Source organism: Acanthisitta chloris, unplaced genomic scaffold (genome assembly GCF_000695815.1).
Source record: "Acanthisitta chloris isolate BGI_N310 unplaced genomic scaffold, ASM69581v1 scaffold3816, whole genome shotgun sequence".
Lineage (NCBI taxonomy): Eukaryota > Metazoa > Chordata > Aves > Passeriformes > Acanthisittidae > Acanthisitta > Acanthisitta chloris.
The window spans coordinates 2,466-27,848 of NW_008676328.1; the positions used below are offsets into that span (position 1 = coordinate 2,466).

The 25,383-nt window shown below is 38.6% G+C and overlaps 1 protein-coding gene across 1 annotated transcript in view; it reads right to left on the bottom strand.

The window, feature by feature from the left end:
• Window positions 1-1,969: 1,969 nt before the first annotated feature.
• Window positions 1,970-25,383, bottom strand: part of FREM2 (FRAS1 related extracellular matrix protein 2) — a gene marked incomplete at its 5' end in the record, with an annotated part of 124,622 nt that continues 101,208 nt past the window's right edge. The window contains 10 exons of the mRNA XM_009076079.1: window positions 1,970-2,482; window positions 4,146-4,292; window positions 5,395-5,582; window positions 6,049-6,175; window positions 10,424-10,558; window positions 10,671-10,798; window positions 11,942-12,046; window positions 14,365-14,557; window positions 23,656-23,987; window positions 24,619-24,750. Coding sequence (XP_009074327.1) covers window positions 1,970-2,482; window positions 4,146-4,292; window positions 5,395-5,582; window positions 6,049-6,175; window positions 10,424-10,558; window positions 10,671-10,798; window positions 11,942-12,046; window positions 14,365-14,557; window positions 23,656-23,987; window positions 24,619-24,750 — 2,000 coding nt within the window. The remainder of the gene's footprint in view (window positions 2,483-4,145; window positions 4,293-5,394; window positions 5,583-6,048; window positions 6,176-10,423; window positions 10,559-10,670; window positions 10,799-11,941; window positions 12,047-14,364; window positions 14,558-23,655; window positions 23,988-24,618; window positions 24,751-25,383) is intronic.

The window sequence follows — 25,383 nt, forward strand, 5'->3', positions numbered from 1 at the left end:
TGGTGAACAAGAAACAGGACATGAGCCAGCAATGTGTGCTTGCAGCCCAGAAAGCCAACCATCTCCTGGGCCACATCAAAAGCAGCGTGGGCAGCAGGTTGAGGGAGGTGATTCTCCCTCTCTACTCTGCTCCAGTGAGACCACACCTGCCATACTGTGTCCAGCTCTGGAAGGATGTGGACCTGTTGGAGCAAGTTCAGAGGAGGGCTGTGAAGATGATTAGAGGGCTGCAGCACCTCTCCTATGAAGAACAGAGGCTGAGAGAACTCAGGGGTTGTTCAGCCTTAAGAAGTGAAAGGGCTCTGGGGAGAGCTCATTGTGGCGTTGCAGAACCTAAATGGAGCCTACAAGAAAGCTGGGCAGGGACTCTTTACATGGGGGTGTACAATGGGACAAAGACTAATGCCTTCAAACTGAAAGAGCGTAGGTTTAGACATTAGGAAGAAATTCCTTACTGTGAGGGTGATGAGGCACTGGAGCAGGTTGCCCAGAGAAATTCTGGATGCCTCATCCCTGAAAGTGTTCAAGGCCAGGTTCAATGGGACTTTGAGTAACCTGGTCTAGTGGAAGGAGTCCTTGACCTTGGCAGAGGGGTTGGAACTAGATGATCTTTAAGGTCCCTTCTAACCCAGGCTATTCTGTGATTCTATGACTTGAAAGGACTTGCATGTGATAAATGGGACAATTTCCTGAAGGCTACACAGCTTTCACAGACAAACATTTGCAAGGATGTCTTTGGGACAGAACAGGTTCTGTATGGATAAAAACTGACATGGGACAGTGCTGATCCAAACTTGTCATGCTACCTAAATCAAAAACACTGACAGAAAATCAGAATTACTCTTGCAAAAGCAGTCACTCATCAAAAAATGCCCCACAATGACCCAGCATGTTTGTCAAGATGTGCTATGATTATACAGTAATAAATACTACTTGATTCAATCAAATGTTATTTTTTTCTTCACTTCTTTTGCCATTTAATATGGCAGCTGACAATTCCATGCTGGATTCAGTATCATGATCCCTAGGCTCAGTTCAGGCAGAACCTTGTCCTCTGCATTTTGAATCTAACTATCTCTAGGTACTGAAATACTAATGCTTGCTTTCTGAGCAGTGGACATGCACTAAGAAATATAATTTACCTTACAATAATTCCATGATCCATTATAAACTTAAGAGGACAAAAGCATCCAGTTTCAGTGAAAATGAAAATTCTTTCTGGATTTGTTGTATTCTTTGGCTTTATATAAACATAAATAAAGAAAAAATCTCAGATTAAATAGATGAATAAGAATTTGCAGAAAAGAGTATGTTTAGCATTCTGTGACATGCAACTGTTTATAATGCTATGCTGTGTAATCTAGCTGTCTTTTGAAAAAGTTCAGTTACATATAAGTAAAATAAAATAAAAAAAAATCACTGGTATAGCTTAAGTCAAAAGCTTATAGGAGGGAGGATTCATGCCTAAGGCATTTCATCATCTCTCAAACTAATTGCAGACATTGAGTTCTTTGTGAGAAACAGTACAAAATTTAACAGAAGAGTGTAAGGATTCCTCCTCTCAAGTATGTGTTTCTGAAGAAACAGATCTCCTGTCTTATTGCAGACAGGATATATAGCACCTTTGTATAGATTCCTCTGTTGTTTTTGAAATGTCAGAAAATACAAAATCAAACCAATAATCTCTCCCTTACAATGCAGTTCCTTGAACTGCTGTTTCAGATTAGTGCATGGTATAGGGACATCAGCATTACAGCATTACCTTTTGTGCAAGGGTGGAGATGTGGTACAGCTTCTTCTACTGTTGGCAATGGCAGAAAGAGTTCCAGATAAAAAATTTCAAGTACACCTAGAAGCATATGAACTCTCTATTCCTCGTGAGTCACCATTATCTGCTGTTAACAATGTGCAGTTCAAGTTTTTTTTGAGACACTCGGGAGAATCCGGCTTGAATCCTGTGGGTTTGGAATCAAACCTCTGAGCTATCGCTGGTGCAATTATGTGGTAGCATCATTGGTTCACTGCTGCCTGATTCCTTTGTGGCTTCCTTCTTCTCGGAATTTTGCTTCCATTTTAGCAGCAAAATGATAATTGCAATTAAGCAGATGGTGAGGAAAACAGCAGCAGCTCCACCAATGATTGTGACTATGCTGACTCCTGCTCTTGGGTTATTCAGTTCCCTGGGGAGAACACCGTTGACTCCAACCTCCCTTTGAGGCACCTGTTTCTTGCTGGTGCGATCTAGTGCTATGTGTTGTATGTTTGTTCCTCGGTTGTTTTCTACTCCAATGTCTTTTGCAAGTTCTGGGTCCTGGTCAATTCCCCTCTTCTGCCGTCTCTGTGCAGATGTTCCTGGGCTCCCACCACTGAAGAGTGAGTGGTACTGGTGCTCCACACTTCTTTTGCCAATGCCGCGGTTAGCATTCTCTTTTGAACGTACAGTGTAGATTGTATGGACATACCATTCCCTACCCAAAGACACCTAGAAAGAAACATTTTTTGTATTGAAACACACACATACACAATCTGGGCAGCACTATATGCAGAGGAAATGAATCTCTGTTTTGAACTTATTTCTTGGACAAGTACTTTCAAAATTATGCACAGATATCCCTCCGCTATGTGCCAATGTGCACCAGAGGAGTGATGATTTCTGCCAAAATTTTAAGAGGGGTTAGTCTCCATTCCTCTCCATGGCCAAACTCTATGGCTAGCAGGTGCAGATGAAGAACACTATGGCCTTGGCATTTTTTTGGTACTATGAGTACCAAAGGCCACACGAAGTACCTCAGCTGTGGACAGGCTGCAGAAAAGGACCTTCCAGGCCCAACCTGCCAGGTGATTCTGCCCTGGCTCTAATTCCATCTAAGTACAAGAAAACAGTATTTTACTGTGAGCATGGTTGGACATTGGAACAGGGACACTGTGGAGTCTCCTTCCTTGGAGATATTAAAAATACAACTGGACATGGTCCTGAACAACCTGCTCTATGTGACCCTGCTTTGAGCAGGGGGCTGGAACAGCCAATCTCCATAGGTCTCTGACAACTCTGACACTGTGATTGTGTGATTCCCTGCAGTCTGTGTGATATGATACTAGCTTCCTTGAATTTGTCTTGTCTTTCTTGGGCCCCTAATAAATTTGCCCTTTACAAGGTCCAGTAGGTTTGTTTGAACACTGTCTTAAAGCTACTGACCAATAATTTGATTCGTTGAAGCCACGCATTGTTATTGTGGGAAATAACATGTTTTCTATTTCACTCTTGGTTTTCCAAGTCTTTTTCAGGATATAATGCTGTTTCTTCATATTCACATTCTTTTGACAGAATGAGGACCAAAAATCATTACATTATTGGAAATGGATTCTTCATGTGAAAAAATAAGACTTAGTTTTCCTGGAGACAAATTTTGAATCCCTTTCTATACTGGTAAATGGGCAGTTTTCTTAATAATTCCACTGCTTACAATGGGACCTTTAATACTGAAGTAGCCAGGAGTAGGATCAAAGTCTCCTCCATATTTTTTCTACTAATTTATACACTTGAGTTTTGCATGTAGTTTTGCAAATACTAAAGAGACAAATAGGGAAGAGATGACTCTTGGCTGGTAATACAGATCAAAGTGATGAATGCACACAGCCGAAGGATTATACGTAATTAAGAAGTAGTTGCACCATTTAGTTGTCATTTTCTAGGCTTTCCAGTGCTTCACACTGTGCATGTTTGCAAGGAAAGAATTGTACAGAAAATGCTGAATATCGACTAGATTTTGATGGAGTTCACTATAAAGGCTTATGATTCTTGTATTTTTTGTCTTTGAGAAGTAAGATGGGAAGCAATAAAACAATGCTGTTGTTTTATACAATACAAGAAACTTATAAAGTTACAAGAAATGCGTAAGAACAATTTGTATAATTTCTGGTTAGTCTGCAAAATTAAACAAGAGAAAAGCAGATTATCCCTACAAAAATATTTTAATAAGTGCTCCAGATTTTGTATCTAGATAATTTAAAGCATTTATAATCATGTCTGACACTGGAATCAGAATTAATCTTTCTCTTCGCTTCAATATGACATACAGTTAACAACAGTACTTGTGTTTCTTTCTCGGTTCAGTACTCTTGCTAATAAGCTGGAGAAATGATACCTGAAATAGAGGAGTTGAGTCTACTTTAAATCCATCAGAGCCTGGCTGTTTAACTAACGGAATTGCTTCGGGATCATCTACTGCAAGTTTTGCATTAAAAAGCAGATTTCCAAAACTTGTGGCTTGTGTCTCTGGCTGAGCTTTGTCCTACATGGAAGGAAAAAAATTTGTAAAATACTGATTTACTTCTAGGAAAAACAGTTTTATTATTTATAGACAGTGTAAAATTCTGTAATTTACATATGCTGTTTTATGCAATCTAGGGAAATACCAAGAGAAAAGACATGAGAAACAGTTGTGGTCACATCTGACTTGTACCTTGTGACTTGCAACTTCTATGTAATCTCTTGCCTGGAGACCACCTTTTTTTCTTTTCTTGAATACCAGGAGGAAACACTAGAGAGCAATCATAGCTACACTTCTTAAACAAAAACTGATACAATAAATGTGGTTGGAAATGAAAGAAAGAAGTCTATTTCCCAGTCTAAAGAAGCTACATTTCATTTCATGAACATACTTTCATGCAAATTTGAGTGCTAATTAGATAATCATCTTAAAGTTAACCCTAAAAGTTGGCCATCAGCTCTGTAGTTACTTAGGCTTACTCTGTAGTTATTTTCAGAAAGGAAATTACCTCAGATATCATAAGCCAACTTTAGAGGTCTCCCTCTTTCATTTCCCAGTCTAAAGAAGCTACATTTCATTTCATGAACATACTTTCATGCAAATTTGAGTGCTAATTAGATAATCATCTTAAAGTTAACCCTAAAAGTTGGCCATCAGCTCTGTAGTTACTTAGGCTTACTCTGTAGTTATTTTCAGAAAGGAAATTACCTCAGATATCATAAGCCAACTTTAGAGGTCTCCCTCTTTCCTTTATGACTAACTTTACACTATACACTAAATTCTGGATGGCTAAAGATGAAACAAATTCCAATCCTTAACTTGGATGTCCCCTAAGACTTTCTCTATGGTGAATGGATATAGATAATGTAGAGAAAAAACTTATCTTGGGATTCTAACTTAGGTCACGTTCTTAATGAAGGGAGTCCCCAGAATGATGAAGAACAGAACCAGGAGGGAGAAAGGCAAGATATTGCCTCCATCAGTTCTTGTTAACCTGGATCTAAAGTCAAACATTTGGTGCCATCATGAACACTTTTAAGAATAGTTGGGTTCTGGATAAAAGAGAAGTTAGGAAAAAAATTTAAAATACATGTGTGTATCCTCACAGTTTTAGAACACTTACCACGATCTTAAATCTGTACAGAAGGGATGGAGAATCAGCGAGGCACCCATATTCAGTGTTGGATGGATTATATTTGGGTACATATCCATCAGCTCCTGTGCACAGGAAAACCTTCTCGATGCTACAGTAGAAGGAATCACCCAAATTCTGCACTGGATCCACCATCACCCGACCATATATGATATCGCCTGTAAACAGTGTATACAATTCGCATCCTATTAGACTGGAACATTTAGCACAGTTCTGAGGCTAAGTTAATAAATAAGCCTAGTCAAGAGGCTTAGTGCAGTGTAATGTGACTATATCCAAGGACACCCTGCAATGCAGCTTCCCCTGTAGGGTGTTGTCAAAGGCTGTGATCAGTGTGCACACTCTCCCATGCTCTCTGGGCCACATAATAGCAGCAGGATGCCTTTGCTGTTGCTATAACCCGAACCAGTTCAAGGGCTGCTTTAATTCTGGGCTATACTGGGCTCTTCATTCAAAAAGTGACTTAAAGAAACACTATGTACTCCTCTGCACCAAAGCAGGGTGTAGGTTTTGGCCTCCTGACAATGCACTTTTTTTGAAGAGGTATTCTTCTGTATGTCAGTAGCTAGAAACCTGATAGTGTGGAATACAAATTAAATGTGCATGATCTGTGCACAATTATACCTTCTGAGAAAGCAACATCACTTTCTTGCCCAAAGCCCATTGAACCATCAGATAGCCAGAGTGTCTTTTTGGAGAGGAGGAACATCTGGGTGTTCAAGCTGAACTCAGCAGCCACTGGGTCACTGACCTAAAACACAAAAGTGTAAAGCTCTTCAACAAGTATTCTTTAATAACACTTAAAACACAGCATGATCCTCTCCCAGTGTACATTACTTATCATCTCTGCACATCTAAACACAACAATACAGTTTAACAAAAGGATTTCTTTGTACTAGACATATATTGCTATATATCTCACATGAATACAACCTACGGATTATCTGCCTCTGGGATATTTGAAAGTATTCTAGGTTAGTTTCTTCCCACCACATTTTTCGAAATCCCAGCTAAGGAGGTGCTCAGATCAACTTATGTGTGAGGGTAACATGAGGAAATTATTTCCCTCAAAAACCTGTCTCAGTCTTACTCATCACAGCCTGTTTTCTCTACCTCATTTTCATTCTTACACCCAAGCCCCACCTCTGCTTCTGTTCCTCTGCCAATTATTTGAGAGTACACATTGCTGAGGATTTATTTGCAGGTATCAGTTTTTCTGATATGCTGCAGGATATCAGATCACACATGTGAAAATGAACCAAACCATTTGAATACCTTTTTATGCTAGTATTTATCTTTATATATTTGACACAGTTACCTATGGTTCTTCCTTGATTACAAGTAAAAAATAAACCAATACTATCAGCAGCAGGTTCTCATGGGACCATATAACATAAGATTGAAGGCAAACTATAAAGGCACATGGCATAACAAAAGGGTAACAATACAGCAAACAGAGCTGGGGGAAGACTAAAGTTCAAAAAGATGCATGTACCTGAGGAAACAATGTGGAAGACAAACACATTAAAAAAGTAAATCAAATAACGAGAGGCCACTAAACAAATAAAAAAATGCTAATACATATATGTATATTTATGTATATATATGCATAAGTGTGCAGAAAGGAAGGAAGGAAGGAAAACAACAAAGAAAACATTCTTGCTGGCTCATTTCACAATAGAGTCTCAAGACTATCAAAGCAACAGGATTTGGCAAGAAAAATGTACAGCTGAAACATTTTTGTAAATGGACTGCTGCTTTTCAGAAAGAGGAACCTTACGAGCATAGCCTTTACACAGAAATAATGATTAGAAAATAATTTTAATTCTCCTGGAATGCTTCCTTCTAAATGTCTGGGATTCAGGCTATTGGGCTGCAGTCCCACAGCTTCAAACACTTGCCTGACACAACTGGTTTCCAGCTGTGGTTCTGAAAGAGAAACAACCATGGCCTTAACAAGCTCTTCCTGGGCAGTCCAAATGCCCACTGAACAGGAAAGAAAAAGGGTGTATTCAGCTAAAGGCACTGGACTTGCCACACAGTTTACAACAATGGTGAGAGCAATGGCCTGGGTGAACACTGTACATACAGCTGTGAACACATGTCTCAGGCTTTCTGTTTAAAATTGTTATCAATATTCATATTTCATTTTTACATGTAAGTCTCAGTGCTGCCAGTGCCTGACACACAGCTGTTACTTATGACACTAGTTTAAACGTTATAACTTTCATGTGCATTTAAGACAGGAGTTATTAAAAAAAATTATAATCTGTGAGGATCGGCTGGGTGAGAATGGTGTCTTTTTTTTTTGCCTATTTGCCATGTCCAGCAACTCTGCATATGGATGATTTAGGGACAATGCAGATCACTCATGGTAGACAACCCCATGTGATACTTGATACCTCAAAAAGTAGAGAGCTCTTGAGATTGGTCCATCCAAGGGCAGCAAGTATCCTGATTATGGAAGTGCTTCTTTCAGCAAATAGTCACGGACATTTAAAGAAAGGAGATGCTGAAAGGACTGGGATAAAGCAAAGCTTGGAGGCTGAATGCAGTCCATCTTCAGAAAATCCCAGAGTGAAACAGTAGTAACACAATTCTCACTAGTGTTCCAGGCTACCTGCTTCACTCCTCAGGGGCCACAGAGAGAGGAAAAAGGAGATGGGCAGATGACTTATGTTAAAGAATCAAATGTTGAACCAAAACCTCCAGAGGGAAAAGACCAAATATATTGTCTTCTTGATGTTTGATTCTTAAAATGGTTCCTCACTTGTGAACAGTGAAAATAATTATGAAGGATATTAGAACAAAAAGTTTCCAGGGAAATGAAAAGTCTTATATTAAAAAGCCCAAGAAGATAATTCATTACAGGAACTGGACCCACTTGACTAAGAATTGGGGAAAACAAATCCTGTCCTGCCCCATTGTTTTATCATTAGACTTTATAGTCTAAGTCATTTTAGTCCAGTGACACCTACACTCAGAGATCTGAGAGAGTCACAGAGTGGTTTGGGTTGGAGGGCACATTTAAAGATCATTTCACCCAATCTCCCTGCCATGAGCATGAACAAACTTCCACTAGACCAGGTTGCTCAAAGCCCCATCCAACCTGGCCTTGAACACTTTCAGGGATAGGACATCCACAACTTTACTGGTGATGGGGGATTAACTGGCTACATATGATACTGTTGCAACTTTGCAACTCATCCCTATTTTGAATTGATGTACTCGAAACTTTGATATACTGTATTATTAAAGCTTTATCTGATATAATGATCCCTATAGTATCCATTTATTTATACCAGGGTAGCTCTTATGTTTAGTCATAGTTCTTAGTTTTTGGTCATAGCCTTCTTCCAGGTAAGAGTTATATATTTCCGTAGGCTACTATGCCCATTTTGCAGTGATTTTTGCAGGTTTTTTTGAACTTGCTTTGAAATATCAACATCTTATTGTTTATACTAGGTTCAGGCACAAGTTGTGGTTTAGCATTGCTATGAATTGCTTTAGAGTCCCAGAAGGAGATTAGAAATGCAAGACAAAAGCTGAAGTGCTGAACTAGTGTAAATTCCCCTCACCCTCTCCATTCAAACTTTTTCAAAATGTTTAGCTGGCTAACTCTGAGAAGGCAGGTTTCACATCAGATCATGTATCATCTCCCTGCTTTGCCAGGACTTAATGCCATATCAGGAATCATCTGTTCTCCCATAGCTGGCATAATGCCAAATGAAAGCATAAAGACTGCATACATTCCCTAGTGTACTCTGGGTAATTCAACAGAAAAGTGATTGTGTATCCCTGACCCTGGATTTATACTATGAGATGCTTTAATAGCCTACATCTGTACTATTAATGCGCATGAAACCACAGCCACACTGTTCCTGCATTAGCAGTATTGGCTCCAAATAACAGAAATGATACTACTTCCTCCTTACACATCCCAAGGTAACACTAGCCCTTTTGATAACCTGGTAAACTCATAGTTTATGTTCTCTTAACATCCAGCTATCCAACATGACTCCTAAATGTTTTTTTCAATCAATGTTTTCTACAGCACAATCTATTTCTCCATATTTTATTCCCAGCTACAGAGCTTTACACCTGGGCTTTGTGAAAGGTATGCTGTTTGCATGTTCTCATGTTCCTATATGGTCCAAGTTGCCATGGATCATGTTTATTTCAATCACATTTGTGAGTCTTAAAGCTAAGCATTTTACCAGCGTTGGCTATCTACACATGCTCTAGAGCCAGGGAAGGAAGTTCTACCTCAGGTCTGAATGAATCCTCTTCTGGAGGTCCCACTTTTAATACCAGAGACTTACCTCTGATTTCATGTCAGATGAAAACCTTCTGATAATAGTCTAATATTTTCTTAATTATCTGATAAAACTGATTTAATACCAATGCCAACAGAATAGAAAAGAATTCCCAAATGTTCATTCATAGTGGATATCACAGTAACTGTTCCCGAAACCAATGTCAATGAGCTTCCTATTGACTATCAAAGACTGGTCATGAATTGAGGATGAAAAGCCTTTTGTGCTTTTAGGTTAGCTTTTCCCAGCTGGGTAAAACTGGTTAAATAGCAAGAAAGGAGTATGTGCTGTCCCAATAATTTAGGAATGCTTAACTTATAGAATCACAGAATCATCAAGGTTGGAAGAGACTTTAAAGTTCATCCAGTCCAATCATCCATCTAACACCACCACTGTAACCCCTAAACCTTTAAGCTGTATCACCCAGTGCCAGATCCAGATCTCCCTTGAACACCTCCAGGGATGGCGATTCCATGACCTCCCTGGGCAACCTATTCCATTGTCTGACCACCCTAGAGAGTGAAATATATTTTTTTAAATATCTAATTTGAATCAACCCTGTCTCAGCTCACGGCCATTTCCTCTTGTCCTCTCAGTTTCTAGCACTATTACAAGACCAACAAAGGCAGTATGGGAATCAAACTCAAAAAGGAAACATGACAACAGTATCATTGGGATGGTACCTGCTGGAATCGGATATCCAAATCAAATGTGATTGGCTCTCTAGGATTGCAGATCACTGGTAGGCTGTACTCCTGATGTGGAGCTGTGGTACAGGCTATCAGCTTCACGGTATACGTTCCAGAATAGTCTCGAACCTGAAGAGAGAGAGAGTGAGAGAGAGAGTGAGAGACAGATGGGAGCTGTACCCCCAACACCCTTACTAACAGGCTGGGGCAACAAAAAACATAGTGCAGGCTGAGGTTTTACCGCAAAATCTGAAACAAAGCTCCACTGCTGTACTGGCTGGTTGTAGGTTGGCTCACTTCGGATGAGGCTGAGGCTAAATGTCAGGCTCAGGTGATCAGCTGACATAACCATGGAAGTTAGAGATGAAGCTAGAAACATGCCAAGAGACAGATTTGTCACCTTTAGTATTTCATTGCAAACTCTCAGAGCCTGAAAAACATTCCAAATAATTCATAAACCATAATGCCATAGCTGATGTCAATACCTTTACAGGGTATTGGGTTTTATTAACTGAAACTAACAAAATCAATTACAGTCAACTCATCTGGGCCCACTTGATTCTTGTTCAAGTGTCTATTCAACAGTTGCTTTTGGGCTACGTAACAAGAAGTGTATAAAGATTAAATTTAACAGACAGACAAAAGAGTGAGAGTGGAATGGCAAAGCTTCATAATCCCTCCTGTTTTAAACTTGGAATGTCAGCCCAGAGAAACACAACATAATTTTCCTTAGCAATGTAACTCTTTCAGCTCTGCCTGATAGGCAAAACCTAACACATTAGAGGATGGCTGAGAAAAAGTAGAAAGATTATGAAGGAGTTTTCTAGGTTAAAAAAACTGAGTTAAACTAAAAGAGATTTTTTTCCCCTTCTCATTATTGTTCAGCAGATTTAATTTAGTTAGATGATCTTTTCCATGGCCAGCATTCATGCTCGGATTGAGTCCTACACCTGTAATTATTCTGAATAAAGGTAGTGGAGTTTAAACAGATTAAATTGCAGGAACAGGTTCTCAGCAATGACTAACTGAACATCAGTGAGAATGTTATATTAACAGAGTGATACAATGACCATACAAGATCTTCTTTTGCTATCTGAAAAAGGTCTAAATAACCTAGAAAGCCTTCAAGTTACAAAAGAAATTTTAATGCTATCTAAGTTTCTAGGGCAATATAAGTAAATAGGTAATCATAACTATTGGATTAAAACCATCTATCTATAGATCCCTAGTAGACAGAATGGCCTAGATCTTCATCTTTCATTGCTCAGTCTCTTGATCAAGTGGAGCTATCTGCTTTCCATCAGATTCATGCATATTTCATCAAGTTTGACAACCTGAATACAGTCATCAATGACAAGTAAAGAAATCTCAAATAGAGGAAAAATCCTTATCTGAAGAGCACAGTATATAAGAAAAATCAGGTATCAGTAGCAGAAATAGAAAATAAAAGGGATATTATAAAATTTGGGAGGGGTGTCTTTATAATGCTGCTGAAGTGTAGATTATGCTTACCAGGATGGGACATAACAAAAAGACCATGAAACCGAGCTTCAGTCTTGAAGTTGACAACCAAGCGCCCCTCTTCACTAATACGCATGCTCGTTGGGTACAGGGAACCTGGCAGCAACAACCAATTAACAAAGTTTGTTCCACTTGCAGACGACAAATTACACTCCCATGAAACACCTGACCCACTCTTTCATTTACCCTTGTCATGTCAGTTGTTTTGGAGTGGGCCTGCTGGTACCTTTTGGGTTGACTCAAGATTCTTTGCAAACAAGAATTTATAGTGAGGCTTAGGGTTTTCACAACATGCTTCAACTTCCAAAGCACATGGAGAACTTCCCTGCTAAGTCATGTTTGCACATGTTTACCATGGACCCACACAGCTGTTCTAGCAGGCTGAGGAAAGTCCACGCAGCACAGTCTGTGCTTGTGTTCAGTCAAGAGCATGGGTGTTCTGTAGGAAGATCAATACTTTTGTTTTCACCAGGCATTCAAGCTGACTTCTACCAATGAAAGCTGCTTCAGAGACTCTTTATCAGTGCCTTCCTGCCTACTGTGCTAAGGCAGCAACCACCAGCATTCAGTTGTCCCAGTTGGTTGTGGCTTCCACAGCAAGCTGCTTGAGGGTGCTTCAACCTGTGAAACACATTCTGACAGGCTTTGCATTGCTGGCAATTTCTGGCCTAAATCTGGCCCAAACGACAGGCCTTATGTCTTTTAATTTCAGGTTACAAGGTCTTGTTCACACACATCAGATCTAGTTTATTGCTGTAGCTTGCAGCCAAATCCCTTTTGGGGGGGACCCTTCTCTAGATTCTGCAAAGCTTCAGAGTTCAGGTGTTTCCTCCAGTGTTCCCTTACGAATAGGCAGTGATGTTCCATCATTCTGCTTGCCAGGAGCAAGAAGGAAACAGGAATGTTCCCCCACAAATGTGCTGGAAGCCTAACACGCTCACTAGTGTGAATGCATACCACCTGCACAAAATCATCTGTACCAGTCATATTTCTTGGTACATTAGAAATATCTATGTATGTATGAATTATGGCTTTAGAAGACCTTGACTGCTTTACAATGTTAAGTAGAATTTATGTGGAACAATTATAGGAATTGAGAATTATGGAAATAAGCTGGAAACTAGTTAACCTCTTCCTGCCCAGAAAAACAGCTGCTCCAAAAATAATACCCAAATCAGACTGGGATATGTTGGGGTTCTAAGCTCCACTACCTCCCTGGGTTTATCATATACTTTGTGCTGGCTGTATTGAAAGGGAACTGCCAATGTTAGGCATCTCTAAAGATCTGGCCATCAGCTTCTCAAACAGAAAAAAAATTAAAGCATTGAAGATAGCATAGATGCACCACATAACTGCTGAGACAGGATTACATCTGGTTGTTATTTGGTGACTAGTACATCATGTGATTTGTGGCATGTGGCTGATTCTTTAGGCATGGCATGACATGTGCTTCATTCTTCATGCACTGTAGATTCCACTTGCCACTCCTCATTTCCCACTCTTAACATGAGGACAGAAATTGCATAGCAATAACTTCTGTAGTTCATATACAGAGTTTGTAGAAACAAAAAAAAAAAAAAAAAAGATTTTATGCTCCCTGGCATCCTGAAACTGTGTATGTACATAATTACAGGTGGCACATCTGTATTCTACCTTAGATTGAGAGAGATATGGAACACCTGAAGCTTTAATGCTGGGAAATATGAAGTAAATTCACACAAATAGAACAATGCAGCATGTAGATGTAACTGTGTATTTTAGTCTTGCACATACATCTGTAAGCCATTATTTTTTAAAAATAAATTAACTTTTTGCAAAGATAAATTCTGTAATGATAGAGTTTGATTTGTTGACTAATTATAGTCACAAACATTTACTGGCAGTGTCTAAAATGCTTACAGAAAGTTTCACAGTTTACTAGTCTAACACATAGGACATGCTATTATCCCCATTGTATACTTCTGCTTCTTTTGAATGTTTCAAAATCAAAATTTTCAAAATATTAAAGGTTTCTGAAGCTGGCTATTCCTAGCCAGGAAAAATTGCATCACCGAATACTTTCAAAGTTTTTTTCATTAAAGCACAAACATTTTGTGTGGTAATAGAAGATGGTTACATAATGTACCTTGAGGTTCTGAGTAGAAACAAATGTTTCAATTTTTGCATGTGTACTTTAAATATAACAATACGATTGTGTTTCTTTGCAGTACAAGAACTGATGCCAACTCTACATGATTTTCATAAACACTCCAGCAGAGACATGTGAGAACTAAGAAATGACAGATTGTTTGCAACTGTTAATAAATGGCAATTTAAATATTTTGTTTAGTATTGGAATGATTGAAAAATCATCCTACTGTGTGCAACTTTTAGTAACGGAGTATGAGTTCTATGCAAGCAAATCCAACACCCACCTTGGAGCTCTGCTTCAGGTGGGCTACCGATCCCATCCTTCCACAGGATGGCAGTGTCATACACAAAAGTCAGACGGAGCTCTGACTGTAGGTCGAAATGCTGCCAACCTCCTACACCCACAGGAGAGTGGAAAACATAAGAGACGTACAAGGGGACTCTCAGCGTCACATAGGACTGTACTAGGTTGAGAACCTATAAAAAAAGAAGAGTGTTTTTTAGGGTTAGTGATGATGAAAGGCAGCACTGAACAGGTAAGCCAAATGCAAGACAAAGGGAAGACAGAACTTCAAATAAATATTGTGACTGAATCAAATTCTCTCTTTTTCCAAACTACAAATGAAGTGCAAAACAACATTTCAACGGATTTCAGTCAAGATTACATCCCTTCAAGTTTCATTTTTGTATTTCAAACTGATAATGTCTTCTGATAAAACAGAAACCCCTCAATTTTGAGTCATCATTTTAGTTTAGGGTTTTTTAGTACATAAACAACATGGCTACAAATGAAGACTTTAGAAATTTTTCAAATATCCTTTTTAATTTGCTCTAGTGCCTTAACCAACTCTTCTGCTTACATTCTTGCAACATAAGAAGCTCTTCTCAAAGACCCTGAACTTGCTCAGATGTTCTTGCAAGACTGAGTCCTTGGACTGTGCTTATTTATTTCTGGACCTGTTTTTATCTTTATGCATGGATAGTAGCTAACACACTGCATGCAAACACACAAATCATACTGTACATCACTGTCTGGAAGAACTGAAACTAACATACAAGTTGATACGGATTTAAAAATAGATCCTTTATGCATGTAGTGTACAAAATAATAGTGCTGTAAATATCAAAGAATTACATATTCTTTATATATATTTTTATGAAAAAAAGCAAGAACAATAGTCAGTAAACTGTCACCTCTTAAGATAGCTCTTACATAACACATGGATCCAAACCTTTCTGATAAGACTTCACATTTATGTTTTGTTACAAATACTTTTTCATTCACATATCTCTGATTAGAAATGTGCAATCCAGATCCTTTTAGACCATTATAGATGTCCTTAGAAATACATGGAAGGAAAGACATTGAGTTCATCTCCCAGTGGGAAGCTTTTCAAATGCATAAATACTGTTGAATTCTCATTTACTTCCAACAGAAATTCCATATATAAATTTTTACATCTGAATGTTTTCCTGGAGTGATTGCCTTACACAGTTCTAGAGAGTGTTTGGCACTATTAAAAAACCTACAACATTTAAAGAGCTTTACAAGCTGTGTAAAAATCAAACTGTTTTTTCCCTCACCCAGTGGCAAATCAGGGTGCTTAATGCCCATTACCTTACAGCTGCTTTACATTTCCAGATGCCTGACAAAACTTTTAGTAATACTATGAAACCACAAATTTACTGCCCGCATTGATGAAATATCCTGAACTAATTAAGGAGTTCATTAAAGCAAATGTTTGTAGTTGCCACAACTCGCTTCACTTGTGGCACTCCTCAAGGTACACCCTATGCTACCAAAACCCTTTCCACTTTTTGCTTGCATCATTCTATAATACGTGCTAGCTTTTAGGCATTAGACAGTCTGGAAACACACAGTATCACAGAATAATTAGGGTTAGAAGGGACCACTGGAGATCATCTAGTCCAACACCCCTACCCAGGCAGGGTCACCTGGAGCAGGTGATACAGGAACACATCCAGGTGAGTTTTGATTGTCTCCAGAGACAGAGACTCCACGACCTCCCTGGGCAGCCTGTTTCAGTACTCTGCCACCCTCAGTGTAAAGAGGTTTTTCCTCATGTTGAGGTGGAACTTCTTTTGGTTTAGTTTATGGCTATTATGCCTCATCCTGTCGCTGGACACCACTGAAAAGAGTCTGGCACCACTGAAAAGTAAAACAGTAAAACAGACTGGGAGATGAGATGCTACAGGTGTAGATTATTTTATATGAATGCTTTGTTGGTTTTATATAAACACAATCAAGAACTTCTATTTGGAACAAAAAGTGTTTTTTCTTTTTTAGATGTATTGGATGACAAATTGAACTTAGACAAAACATTATTTAGTCCTATTTAAGTTGCAAGTTGGTTTGTCTTTGGGATACCTACACAGATATCTGAGCAATTATTTTGGACATGGATTTGCTACAATGTTCCAAATAACGACACAGGAGTCTCATTTCTATTAAAAAATATAGCTATGGTGCAACTTCAGAGTTCCTCATGGTTTGCCTTCGATTCAGGACTTACCTCAAAAATTTGTCATTTCCTGGAACAGTATCAAGAATTGAACAGATTTGGCCATATAACAAATGTGCTGCTATTGTAAGGTCATCCCAGACAAACTGTTGTTTTTCTCTGTGTGTTTCGGTGCTACATCTGTATGCTGTACACTAAGAATTAGACATTGAAGTCAAAGATCTGAAACTCAGTTTGCTTATGAGGAAGAGATAATGCTTAATGATAAAGCAGAGGACTGGAATATCAAAGTGAGAGTTTAATGACCTTGAGGACTAGAATAATAGTGTGATGAAATTTTATACCTTAAAGTTTAAGGTAATAGAAACCAGTGCAGGGATTTCTGCTAGAAATGAAAGACATTGGTTAGAAACAATAGAGGGAGAAAAAAGTTTGGTATGCGAGTTGATCACATCATAACTATGACCTTCCTACCCTCTCTGTGTGCTATGATCCTAAGATAAACCGAGGAATGGGGTGGAAATTAGAAGTATGCATGCCATTATACAGAGCACTAGTGAGAGCTTATCTGGAACAGCTTTGATCACCCATGCTTGAAAAAGCCTAATTTGCATTGTAGACTACAGAAAAAAGACATCAACATAATCACAGGAATGGCAAAACTATCTGATGAGAAGAGTCTAAAACAGCCAGGTTGTTTAGCCCAGTACAACAAAGGCTGAGAGGGGCCAAGAATGCTGTATATATACATCAGGAGATGAACAGCGAAGAAGGGCCACTGATGAAAAGACAAATGGGCATAAGATAGCCATGAGAAATACAGAAGAAAATCAGAAGAATTTCTAGCCCTCAGTATGGTGGCATTCAACAAGAATAATGAGGCCATGAAATCCTGTTAGGTTTTGGATTAAGTTTACTGGCATTGGAACCACATTAGAGTTAAAGCAGTGGCCTGGACAGGGTGATCCACAAAACCCCTTCTAGCTCAGTATCTTATGCCACCTCAAGTCAAAAAAGACTCCTCCTTTCAAAGTTTTTCTTGATTTTCAAGTATAAAGTATCTTCAGCTCTTCACATATACTGTACATAAACATTAATGGGGTTTGTAAGCCACAATTTAGGGTTTTATTGCCTCCATTCAATGGGACCATAGTGTTAGTGAGCTCAGCTCATTTATACTGGTGGAAAACTTGCAGCAGGATCCCTTCTGGGGCAAGTCTGCCAGAAACACTGCTCCTTTGACATACATTACCACTGCTCCGTGGGAAAATCTGAAACTCTCGCCATTCCTAGGACACTAGAATTTCAAAGGTCCTTCTCTTTCAGTAAAACCCTTATGAGATGCCTGGGCAGCAGGGCTGCCTGGCCCAGCCTGGATATTTATTTGTGTACTTATTGAGGTCTGTGTGCTTCCATCAATATAGCTGCCCTTATGCGTGATACATGGCATGTAGGAAGAGGAAGGAGTTCTTGCTAAACCAGCTGATTGAGTTTTTATGCACACAAACCCTTTTCCAGGCACTCATGGATTTGCAGGTGTGGAGGCAAACCTATAGCACTGATAAAGAACTATTGAATAAATAATTCTATCTCTCCTAACAGTAAATTAAGGTCCTCTCATTTCTACAAGGAGAAATCTACTCTTCAGTGGCAGAAAATTTTAAGAACATGCTATATGAAAGGATCTTTTTGATATAATAAAAATAAAATAAAGAGAAAATTAACTGCAGAGGAAAGCTGTGCCAAAGTGAGCAAGCACCCCCCAGACACCCACAAATGAATCAATGGAATGTGTTACACAGATGGAGGTGTCATACTTCTCTGGCCCTCCTAATAACGCTGTTTAGACAAACATGAGAAAACATTCTTTCCACTGAGTTATCTTTCTTTTCCAGAACTGCCTGCAAAGCCTATTGAAAGCAGCCAGCTGTTCATATTATATCTCAATGCGACTGATAAAACTAAAATGGTAACTTAGAGCTGTGTAAGTGTGGGATCAGCTTAAATGCTGTGGAGAGACAGAACAGGTGCAATATATATCTATGCATCCTATGTACAGGAGATTTTACCAGTTGTACTGACAAAATTACATTCATTAACATTAATTTTAAACGATAAGTGGGTGTGAGTTTTAGCCTTGTGATACCAGGAGAGAAATACAGATTACAGCTACACCTCATCTGAACTGGGGAAATTGTGTCTAACACTCTGTGACAATGCCAGGTCTGGAGAACCTGAGAAGACAGAAGACAAAAATTTTTTGAGGGAACAGACTCTTACAGTTAGTTACCAAATTTTCAAATAGCTGATCTCAAGATTCGTGTGTGTGAGGCAAGAACATGATTATTATTGGACACTGATATAAGCAGTAGAGTTTCATACCTATATTCTTTTTGCAAGATAAATTATGACAGAGCATAAAGTCTGGTTTTGAATACTGACAATTCCCACTTAAGTCTTAGGAAGTATCAATGGAAATTTCTATGGGTGTTCTTTTGTTCCTCTTTCAGATGCAAACCGTCAAACTTCATTAAGCAAAAAAACATAATTAGTTTGAGAATCTGTCATGTAACAAGTGAGAATATTTACAAGAAAAAATATTTTCACTAAAGGGTTTGGTGCATAGACTCTGTTCAACATTTATAGTGTACTTTATGATGTGGCTTACACTTCCAGAGGGCAGAATTTGGCAGTGTGTGTGTACTGGCAAAATTAGAATCAGACATTGGAAACAACACTTGATATTGTATATCTCAATGAAACAGACTTCATTACGATGAAAATTGTAATTTTGTCCTTTAAATTACCCTAAGCCTCATTTTCTATTGCATTTACTTGTTATGTCTGTGATTTTGAGTCACACAACTTTAACAATGTTATCAATTAACTCTTTACAGAATGCCCATATGGTACAACTAGGATTTGGCCCCAAGAAGGCACCCAGCCAGGTAGGTCACAGGTGAAATGCAAACCAGGCTTGTTTAAAAAAGTCTGAATGGAGAGGAGAATGTAATGCAGCCTTGAAATGCCAGTTCCTTGAAAAAAATTATTATCTGACATTGTTACATAACTGGTGCATTAAATTGATAGTAGTTTTTGCATCAAAGTTTACTAAATGCATATGCTTGCAGCTAGAGAAAAAAAAATTGTCTGTTAGTGAGGTTCCATGCTATAGGAATATGAGTTGTAAGGTTTTAAATTTAACTGTAAAAAACTTGTTTCCTGTAAAAGACTTGATCAACTGGTTGTTGTTGTTAATAAAATTTTTTTGAATAGTAATTTCCTCGCTTCCCTGTGCCAAGTCTGGCAATGGACTGGAACTAGGGAAAGCAACATCAATATATAAATACTTGGCAAGAACCACACAGAAGCCTTCAGATGCCAAACTGCCTGGGTATAGCAAACAGCTATAACAGTAGGAAATGAGATCAAATGATACTTCACTCTCTATCAAGTAAGTGTAGGCCAACTCTTCAATATATGCTTTGTTAAAGGACAATCACTTGCTTAGTTTTCACTGTCTTGTTTTATATCTTCCTTTCATGAGTATCTGTCATTGTTCTAGCACCTGCGTCTTGAGAGTGTGAGATGTCTGTAGTACTCGTCTCCCACAATGTCCCCATGAAGTAAAGTCTGACCTTTATTAGTTACTTGAAAATATGGGACGACAGCTCTCAAGTAGGCCAGTTCTTTTTTAAGGCCTGTATAAACCCAAACAGACACTGAATTTTAGGCTGCGACTGCAGGTTGTCATAAAGAAAACTGCTAATCACCAAAGCTACCTCAACTTTAATGTGAACAGAATTCTAATCCAAATTAATTAGCTCAATTTAAAGAGGAGTAGGTCTTTATTTTAAAACAGAAATTCCTTAGGATGCACTTCTAAATCCATATTTAGATACACAAATGCCTGGGTTTTCAGTTGTGGGCAGACCCCAGGAGCAAACCGCCAAGCTGTATACTGAAAGGAGTGCTGCATCTAACTCACACAGGGTTTGCTCATGCACAGAATAATTGAGAAAGAGAATGGGTCACAAGCAAAAGGCCTCAAAGGGAAAAAAAAAAGAAAACTAAGAGCTTCTCTGTATGTATTATGACAGTTCATGAGTTCATGGGAACTGGCTAAGACAGCTGCAGCCTGCAGCAAACACTAGGAGCTATGCCAGAAGAACTACACCAGCTGCAGGTCTCCCACCTCACTTCTTGCTGACTAAAGTTCATCTTCTTCCCCTACCATAGCAGGAGCTCCCATAAAGTGAAGGTCCATATCACACAAGATATTCCCAGTTGCTTTTGTGAAATCTTTCTCTCTGAAACAACAGGACTATCTTTGTTTGGCCATACAGGTACTGGAGAACTAGAGTCAAGAAACAGAATTTTGAGCCTAGAGATCTAGCCAAAGTATCTGGCAAATTCAAGGTATTAAATTTACAGTGGCAGCAGGATGTGGCAAGAGTGCTTTTGTTATTTATCTGCTCTGTCTTTATAATAGAATTTAATCTTCCTTTGTGTGCTAAAAAAATGGTGAAAACCATAGCTGCCAGCTTTCCTCTCAGAGAGGAGGATTATTAATTGTTCACCGAAGGAGAAAAAACCAACAATGGTGACAACCACAGAGATAGGGCACTGACTGCCTCCCCTCTCAGCTGGAGGGGTCATGTGAAGATAAAGACCAAACCTGTAGAAGAATTAAATGGAGGTGGGGGAAACAGGGAGGGCAGTGAAGCGCGTTACTGGCTGCAGGGCAGTGTTTCACTTCTAGAAGTAATTCAGCTTGATATTTCACTTAACACACTGTAACCTTTTAGCCATAACCTACAAGGCACTAAAGGACAACTTCATCTGCAGTTTCATGGCTCTTACAGCTCATGCTCATTGCTCTCTGCTTTCAAATGAGAGGTATTACCTAAAGTACATAATACTTCTGGAGCCTAAAGCAAGTACAGCTTTCTTCCTTGGCCAAATTACCACTTATGCATGCCCTCCAAAACTGAACATACAGGTTCTTCTAATTTACTAAAATGTTGGAATGGTGCTTATTTTCTCCTTGGTTTATATGCACATAGACATAAACACATTTTTTTTTAGACACGTTTGCCTGAATCAGCTATTCAGCCTTTTCTCTACAGGACACGAAAGTATTTAAAATAGAAAGGATTCATACCAGGTCTTCATTTCACTGAGGGAGAAGTGGCTTGCATAGGTCACAGGATCAGAGTTACAGCTGCTTGGAAATTGTGTGTGCTTATGGTGTTGTTGTGCGGGAAATAAGCATATAAGGTTGCATATTGCATGGGCATAAGGAGATAGTCAAAGGAATGATGAGTTGAAGAAATGAAATCATTCTAAGCACAGAGACTTCTATCAGTTTTATCTTGTGGGAATGTGTAAGGATTACATCCCACACTTGGAAGGCCCTTTCTCTCTGACAGGTTCATAGTTCTGTTGGAATGTACTTGTAGGAGGATGTGCTTGTAGCAGAGGGGTAAGCCCAAGCAGATGCATCAATAGTGAGCTTCCAGCATCAAGACAGAGACCTTGAACTGGTCTCTGTAACAGACAAGGAACCAGAACTGATGACTGAGCACTGAGATGATATATCCGCCCATGCCTTTGTATCTAAGAAGGGCAGAAGCTTCATTTTGCTCTGGTCTTATGCTTGAAAGAGTATATAATCTCTAGTTAAGAGGAGCAGAATGTTAGGAAGTTAAGCAAAGGCTAGACAGATCCTGGTGCAATTTCCTGTCCAGCAAACTGACTGTATGATCACCTGTGAACACCCACAGAGTAAGATGGACTTTAGGCAAGTAAGTATAACAAAAATAAAACAAACAAAAAATCAGTTTATCTGATTAGATATCTATATATCCATTGGTGACTGTGCTTTTAGCAGAAATTAGCTTTGTTGTTGCACATGCTCATGTGTTTCTTTGGGCAACAACACACTTGTCACATCTGTCTCATGCTATTTGGGACTAACAAAATAAGATTTTGTGCATATAGGTCTACTGAGGTCTGACAGAAGATGGCTCCCTGGCAAAATGGCAGAAAAGCAAAGAAATTATGACCATTTCACAAAGTGGCCTCATCTTTTTCACAATGGTTCAACAAGGAATGCAAGTATGCCAGAAAAGTGAGTTAGCTGTGGATAGACTTCTCTGAAACAAGGTACTGCATTTCCAGTCTTTCTTCTGGCCTGTAGGATTATTCCGAAAGAGATTTTTCTGTACAACTGATCTTCATAGTTACAGCTTTTGTACACCAGAGCCTGAGTGGGATCAAACAGGCTTATGTAATAATTATACAAGGAAGACTCAGGGATTAATTCCACTGTCACTGCACCAGAAGAAAACCTGCACCCTTTTCTTCCACATTACTATGGATTTCTAGAAATAATTTTCCAAAGGACACCTGAAGATCTCTCCAATCTTTTTCTTTTAACTCCACAACTACTTTCACAGGTCTGTTCTTTAGCCATTACATATTGGCAGTTTCTCTTTCCTTCCTGACCAACACATTTTCTGCTGGGTAATGTGAGACCACCATGCTGTCTGCAGTGATGGGTCTTGTTACTCACTGAGGAAGAGATCAGCAGAGCCAAGCAGCTGGTAGGACAGTGCAGTCCCTTGTTATCAGCAAGTAGTTTCTCCACAATGCTTCAAAACTGTTTTTTTAAAGGTACATCACAACTAATACTAAATATCCCAGTACCATCTATGTGGCAAAAGCAATTTTTCAGAAGGCTTTCATTTTAAGACTAAGTTGGCTCACTATACAGTAAAAGTGAGATTGGTTTGTCCTAAAATACTCCAGAACTGTACTGGGAGAAAATCACAGCAAATTTCATACAAACCAAATTATTCTCTTAACTTTAATTAGACAAGGATTTCACATATAGCCTATTAGCATTTAATAGATATTGATAGCTTTAAGAAATAAGCCAATCTTAGGGAAAGTCTATTTCTTCTTAAGAAAGAAAAAGTACAATTTTAAACTAAATTCTAAACCCATTTATTTCTACTAGCATAGATGCATTATAAGGGAAATAAATACTTTAAGAGTACAGTACAAAATCAAACTGCAGTTTCATACCTGTCCATCTGTCCCAATGGTGCCTCCACAATCTGTGAGGAGCTCAGACATGTCATAGTAGCTAACAAACTCCCATAAACAGGCTTCCAGGTTCAGATTGCGGTAGAAGCGCAAGGTGTTGAAGCCTCTAATTGTTGGGCTGTATTGATAGGGTATGGTCTCTCCGATCACATCTGGATTCTTGGTAGCGTCAGTTAAAAAACCATGGTGGGTCTTCACTTCTGTGTAATCCAACAAGTTGGAACATTTATGGTTGCCAACTCTAGTTCCATCAGGGCTAAGTGTCAGCTCAAAGTTGGAGAGTTCTCTTGTAGAAATAACAGGCAGCATGCCTAAAAAACATTAATTTATAGCACTATCACTAAATGCCACTAAATGGTCAGAGCTGCTTAATTTAGCCAGACTTTGTTAAACACTAAGCATGTTATGCAGTGCTTCTGTATTATGTACTTAGAACAATTACTATACTTTAGAATAAAAAGAAAATTTATATGCTGTGTGTATGAGAATGTTACCCACAATAAATATGCCTGTATACTATGAAAAGCCAAGTAAAATATTTTGAAACATAATATTTAAACAAATTAACATTCAACATATTAATATTTCAACATATTATTTGGTTAAAATTTGGTATGATCTTTTTAGAAGCCTGTAGGATTTAAATGGTATATTTCTATGCACTTCAAAGGAGTTCTACAAAGCATAGGTCTAGCCCAATTTATATAAATTATGCAATTAATCTGAAAACACTTAATCTTCACACCAGAGATTATGTATCAATACAGTATTTTATGCATCTTGTTGTAAACTGCACCTGTTCTGTTCATAACATTTTTCTCTGGTCCCATGTGTTAAAAGATTATATTATTATTTCTATTTAAAATCATATGACCAATAAAATAGCTCAAATAGCAGCATGTTGTATGAGTTCTCTTAACTCCACAGCTGATTTTCTCATACCATCAATATGTGGCATTGTGACTGTCAGTTTGATGAGGTTGGTATAATCAGGATCTTCTGGGCCAGTATAGCGCAATTTGGCAGAGAATGGTTCTGCTCCAACTACTCCTGATATTCGAGGCTGACAAAGACCTAATGGAAAAATGAGAAAGTAATCTTACTTTATGTCCAGAGGAAACAATCTATACTTTTCCTTGCACTATTATAGATGTACATTTTTTTACCACTGTACAGGTTTCTGAAACAAGGAGAATTTTCTTAATTGTCTAGAATTTTCTTGAAACAATTTGAGAAGCATTTACTAGAGGTTTGAACAGGAATTTATGCCAAAGAGGATTCAAACAGAAATCATTACTCGATCAACTGGACCACATTTTCAGAAGAATGTGATGATGCTGCATCCGTACCTTTTCAGTTGTGTGTGTCAACCAGACTTGCAAAGTCAAGTGTCAAGTACCCTACTTCCTTAGTAGCCTACTTCAGAGGCATATGTTTTATTTCCTTCCACCCTCTTAGGCATGTGCACAGCTTTATGGAAGATACCTGCTCAGTGTTCAGTTGTTTTTGGCACTGCCTTGAGGTGTGTACCTATATAAGCCCTCACCGGACTATATGAGCCTCCTGTTCCACTAGTGACAAAAACTTAGTTAGAATAATTGTATCAAAGGATGTCTAGAAATACTGTGCTCAAAGTAGAGTCCGCTTCAAAGTTAGATCAAATTGCTTAGGGCCTTGTTCATTTGAATTCTGAATTTCTCAAAAAAT